This window comes from Podarcis erhardii, assembly GCF_964252035.2.
Source record: "Podarcis erhardii genome assembly, chromosome: 17".
NCBI lineage: Eukaryota > Metazoa > Chordata > Lepidosauria > Squamata > Lacertidae > Podarcis > Podarcis erhardii.
In genome coordinates this window covers 27,213,613-27,219,612 of record NC_138515.1, presented here as the reverse complement: position 1 = coordinate 27,219,612, position 6,000 = coordinate 27,213,613, and the positions used below count along the sequence as shown (strand labels likewise).

The window sequence follows — 6,000 nt, the reverse complement described above, 5'->3', positions numbered from 1 at the left end:
TGAAGGTTCTTAAACAGTTCACTGTGAGGGTTTTTGGCAACGGAGCAAAGAGTTTGAAAAATTGCTAATACATTTTGAGTCGCATTCTAAATATATCTAGATGGTGATAGGAATCTTACATTTTCTTAGATACATAAAAAGGATTGCTTTAATTCCCAGCTTGCTAATTCAGACAGGAAAATATTTTCATGTTACAAAATTGGAATTTGATTTTACTTTAATCTCCAAGTTTATTTTATTATTACCAAAATTGGGGTGGGGGTAGAATCCAATTACATTAATATGATACAGTGATACCTCGGGTTAAGAACTTACCGTATTTGTAATATTTCTGGGTTAGCAGAGTCTCTAACCCGAGGTACCACTGCACAAGAGAATTAGAAAGTGGAATGCAAACAATAATAATCAAACCTATAAATTAAAACAACTAATCTCAACTCGCTTTGGCTCAGTTCCTTCCAGAGTCTGTATGTAAGCTTGAGAAACTGTGGGCACAGTACATCAAGTTATGTGAACTGATTTCAAGTGTGCCTGCATATATACCTTAAGAGTGCAGTCCTATACATGTCTAATTAGAAGTTTTTTTTAAAAAAAAAAAATATTCCCTTTTGCCAGGGATCCCTGGGAATTCTAGTACATTTTAAGTGAGGCTATTGTTTGCTTTCAGAATCCTCGGCTCCTCTGCAAACTACAGTTCCCAAAATTTCTGGGAGAAAGCACAATAAACTGGTATTAGACTGATGCAGTTTGTAACGCAGATATATAACCTTACATTTCTGCATTTGTTAATCACTTTCCCCTAGCTTTAAAAAAAAGTGCAATATGCATTTTAGATCAAAGCTTCCAAAACCAAAATGTTTCATGGGCTTAGGATCCCTGTGCCAGTTTACACCAGCAGCAGAATCGTATGGTAACACTTTACCTGGACTGTGCCACTTAAAACTGCAAGCCAAAGATCACATCGATCAGAATGCTTCCCTATGAAAAAGCCCCACTTCCAAAACCACGCACACAGAAACTTAGTATGCCCAAGAAAAGCTTGAACTGCTAGCTTTCTATGGCCAGTGATATTAAGAGCCTGAAGTGGCAAGTTCCAGGAAGTAACAACTATATCCCCATGATTCTTTTGATGAACTTGGCCCTACAGTTTCGGCTTGTGTTTGAGATGTGAAACTTTGTACTTAATTGCCCACAGAATCCACTGCGGTCATCCTGGTAACCTATCATATCTTATGCATTTTCATAAGTCTTAGGCATATTTACTCAGAAGTATATCCCCTGTCCCATTGTAATCATTCCCAAATACGTATTGCATGGGACTGCAGCTTTTCGTCTGCTTGCCCCTTCGCCAAGTCTTTTCCCACTCCAATTTTACTCTTTTCAGACCAACAGCATCTAATGTATTAGGATAAGTATGAATGCCAATTTTTTTTTTTATTAAGGAAAAAATAAAAATAAAACTAAGTTTATAGTGCTGGGTGGAGGAAAGGTGTGTAGGGGTGTGTGTGTGTGTGTGTGTGTGTGTGTGTGTGTGTATATACACATTTTGGGGAACTCTAAGCAGAGAACTCTAAGAAGTGGAATTTGCTGCCAAGGAGTGTGGTGAAGTCTCCTTCTTTGGAGCAGAGGCTTGACAACCATATGTCAGGAGTGCTCTGATGGTGTTTCCTGCTTGGCAGGGAGTTGGACTCGATGGCCCTTGTGGTCTCTTCCAACTCTATGATCCTATGATTCTATGAGATGAGCCAATCACGGCATTCAACCAGCCTCAGTGGCATTTCATAGCTAAAGAGAAAGGCTTATTTGGGAAAGATTGGAAAGGCGGTTAACACACGCAGTCTCTCCTTCCCAAGTATTAAAACATAAATTACCACCAACAATTCACAACCCATTACCACCGTAAGTTCTGCAGCTTTTAAGGTAAAGGTAAAGGGAGCCCTGATAATTAAGTCCAGTCGCGAATGACTCTGGGGTTGCGCCGCTCATCTCGCTTTATTGGCCGAGGGAGCCGGCGTTTGTCCGCAGACAGTTTTTCCGGGTCATGTGGCCAGCATGACTAAGACGCTTCTGGCAAAGCCAGAGCAGTGCATGGAAATGCTTTTACCTATGTGCAAATCACACTTCTCATTTTCGCATAGTGCAAACTCCCCAAATGTTAGGGAGCAACTTCTGAAAATGGAAATGTGAGCAAGACCACCCAAGACTAATTTGCTTCTTGACAGCAAATGAATGAACGTTCGCTCACCTTACCCTACAGAGAATCGGGGCATTGGCCCATCTAGCACAATAGTGCATGCACTGACTGGCAGTGACTCTTCAAGGTTTTAGATAAGGGATGTTCCCAGACATACCTGGAGATGTCAGGGATCGAACTTGGACCCTTTGGCATGCAATGTGTGTGCTACAGCCCTTCCTCAATCCTGCCTTCCTCCCACATGTCAGCGGCATAACTTAAGGCTTGTGTGGCATCTTCAAGATGTGCACTCCATTCAAGGTGAGAAATGGCCAAGCCTATTAGGCCCTGCATAAACTGTAGAATCAGCCCCCACTGCACTGGACAAAGCTGGAGAAGACTGGCAGTGATGGACAAGGCATTTTTCAGGGATGCTTCTACACCATTACTGAGCTTCTCAGTGAAGGAACACAGTTTGGAATCTGCCCAGTTGAGGGAAAATATGGATAGAAAATGGAATTCAAGTTAGGAATGAAAATGGGGACGACGACAACCAAACCCTCAGAAACCCTGGTTGAAGCCACAGCCCAAACTAATTCCATGATAGGAACTGTCACAGTACAAAGCGTTTTTAGCAGTCAAGGTGCCTCAAAAATATTCTGTGCAAGTACATTTCCTTTGGCTACTGAGACCTCTCCTCACTGCTCTTGCTACACAGGAATGTGGGTAACTTTCCACTGAGTTCTGCAGTTGGAGAGGCAGCAATCTTAAGTTACTCCTTCACTTTAAGTAATGACCGGTTCTTGTTTTCCGTCTGTAATGAAATTCAAAGTGATGATAAAGCTGGAGGGAGACTGTAGAAGCACCGGTCTCACTCTCGCTGTTCTTGTGAAAAGCTGAGTCTCCCTTCTAAGTTGTATCCTTCATGAAAGGCCATCTCAAGTTCAAAGTCCCGGAAGCATGAAAGCCCCCCCTGAAACATTTTACTAAGTTTGACTCTGCAGGTGTTTTTTTTCTCCTCTTCTTCCTGAGCACAAACTTCACAAGTTCACCTGACTGTAAAGACAAAGGCAAGGAGCCACTGATGGGTGTGCAAAACTCATAATAAAAAATTGAGCTAGCTTGGCTATTTTATTTGAACTCCAGATCTACTTTAAGCAGAATTTGGGGGTAACAGTTCTCAGAAGGGTCCAAGAGCTTTATGCACCTATATTCACCAGCATCTGCTATGCCATCTGGATTGCAATCCGTACACCCGGAACCTGCCTCACATTTGCTCTCCCCTCATAACCAGGCACCGTAAAATACTACTGCGGGTTATCAGCAAGACAGCACTTCCCCACAAACTATGTGCACAGGAACTTGCAACAGCTGGTAAGATGGACACGACAGGCTTCCGTCTCCTTGCGCAAGGAGAAGTAGTGACAGCTGTACGCGAACACAAATGAGTTCATAAACCTCTTCCCCTGACCCCTATCCCACCCCGCAATAGCAAATATTAGCAGAGGTCAATTCAGCCAAAAAAAAATGGCCTTAATCCTGCTTTTTCAAGAACAGAGTCATCCAATGACACGGCCCTAGAAAAGTTCGACCTGGGATAAAATCCAGCGTCACACATTTGGCTTAAAGTGCACTTGCTTCCCATACTCAAAAAGCAGAACCACTCTGTAGCAGTGTGGAAATGTACTTAGTTGAGATGATGTCTGTACTCTTTAAGGGTCCCTGGAATGCTGGCTAGCTATCTGTTGACAGTCTGCTCAGTTGCTGTGTCAGATTTAGCCAGCTCCCTGAGTTTAAATAATGTCCGCCCCCCCTTCATATTAGATTTAAAATTTCCATAGTGCTGGCTCTTCAGAGAATAGGGAAGCTTTTGTGGAATGTTGCCCGGGAACATGCTGAGAGATAGGAACTATTGATTGGGTCGTAACTGAACTCCCAATGAAAACCGCTTTGATGCAGGTAAAACTCTGGTGCTGTCCTTAGAATAATTTCTGCAGGGAGGAGATACACATCCCAAGGGTGCCTCGGGTCTGTTGCACTGAAGTGCAGAGGCAGCACACTTGAGAGGGATGCGATGAACTCATGGGACGCTGCCACAAGATCGCAAGAACTGGGTGCTGTTGTGCTCAGCTCCTGCTTGCAGACTTCCAAAGGGAATCTGTGAGAACAGTTCTATTCTCCCACTGTGAGAACAGGATGCTGGCCTGAACCAGCAGAACTCTTCTTATGTTCTTACAAACGCCAGCTGATAAAGCTGCCGCAAGATCCCTCCAGCACCTTGAGAAATTAACAATGCATTGCAAAGCACCAGTAGCGTGCAGAGTCAGCGAAGCACCATCTCAGACATGGTAGACCTCTTCTTCCAAGGCGTGGTTCACTTCCCCGCGTAGGTGGCTGAAGGTGTTGTTCCGCAGGATTTGCCAACCGCGGTGGAAACTACTCTGGGTTGTGCTCCGCGAGACGGTTGGAGACGGTTCCTTCCGGAAAGGATCATCCAGCTCTAGCTTCCCGGATAACTTGTCAAGATCCTCTTTGTCTTGGCCCTTAAAGGCCTCTGCATAGCGAAGCATCTTCTGCTTGCTGGCATCCAAACGCTCTTCCACCCTGCACAGATTAGAAACAATGAGGTTAAGGACTTTTCTCCAACTTCTACTACCAATAAGGCAACTTTGGTGTTATCAGCAGCAAGCTCTAACCAACAGAGCTGCAAGTCACTTAATGGTCTGACTTAGCTGCTTCCTATGTTGCCATTAAATAGAAGACAGATGATAGATATAGATAGATAGATGATAGATAGATAGAAAGATAGATGGATAGATGGATAGATAGATAGATAGATAGATAGATAGATAGATAGATAGATGGATAGACAGACAGACAGATGATAAATAGATAGATGGATGATAGATCAGGCTTCCTCAACCTCAGCCCTCCAGATGTTTTGAGACTACAATTCCCATCATCCCTGACCGCTGGTCCTGCTAGCTAGGGATCATGGGAGTTGTAGGCCAAAAACATCTGGAGGGCCAAGGTTGAGGAAGCCTGTGATAGATGATAGATAGATGATTGATAGATGATAGATAGATAGATGATAGACAGACAGATGACAGACAGACAGACAGACAGACAGACAGACAGACAGACAGACATAGCTGCAATTGCTGTGCCATCAAACTCATTCATTCCTGCATGCAAATACAGCACTAGACAAAAGGGACTCACCTGAGAAACCACCTGTCCCCTAGTCCATACTCTCGCCCACAGATGCCAGAGCGAGGCCAGAGGCATCGTGGCAGTTTCCGCTCAAGCATGACTGTAGTGGCAACAACCTGAAGAAGAACAGAAGGTCAGGGGGCAATCCTTCGACTTGACAGTTTCGTATTCAGAAAGCAATCTGTTTCAGATTATCTGAATTTTAAACTTTACTGGATGCAATTCAGATTAATAATGGAGAACAACTTTTTTTAAAAAAAAAGAATATTAATGAAGTGATATTTGAGGTAATATGAAGCTATAAGGTAACATCTAGATCGTAGCTAGAGAAGCAGCAGCAGACACGATGAATAGTGACCATTTTTACACACTCAGTCTACAGGAAGCCAGTTTCATGACTATGGCCAGGCGTGTCAGCCAAGGGGCTGTGAGGCACTTTGCCTCCCCCCTGAAATTCTTAAGGAGGGGGCCGGGCCCCCTCAATATTGAGAGATGTGTCACAAGATGTGGTGCATGACATCAGACGTCGGCCCCCTTCAATAGCAGGGCAAGTTGGCTCTTCGGATTGTGGCTTTCCTCCAGTAACTTGACCAAGTGCAGACTGAAGTGCTGAG

The 6,000-nt window shown here is 43.9% G+C and overlaps 1 protein-coding gene across 1 annotated transcript in view; it reads right to left on the bottom strand.

Annotated features, from left to right (window-relative positions):
• Positions 1-4,423: 4,423 nt before the first annotated feature.
• The window catches only part of LOC309332154 (transient receptor potential cation channel subfamily V member 6-like), a 36,342-nt gene continuing 34,765 nt past the window's right edge, over positions 4,424-6,000 (bottom strand). Inside the window, exons 14-15 of the mRNA XM_081845044.1 lie at positions 5,396-5,502; positions 4,424-4,777 (exon numbers count right to left, since the gene is read on the bottom strand). Of these exons, the coding sequence (XP_081701170.1) occupies positions 4,513-4,777; positions 5,396-5,502 (372 nt within the window). The 3' untranslated portion in view covers positions 4,424-4,512. The remainder of the gene's footprint in view (positions 4,778-5,395; positions 5,503-6,000) is intronic.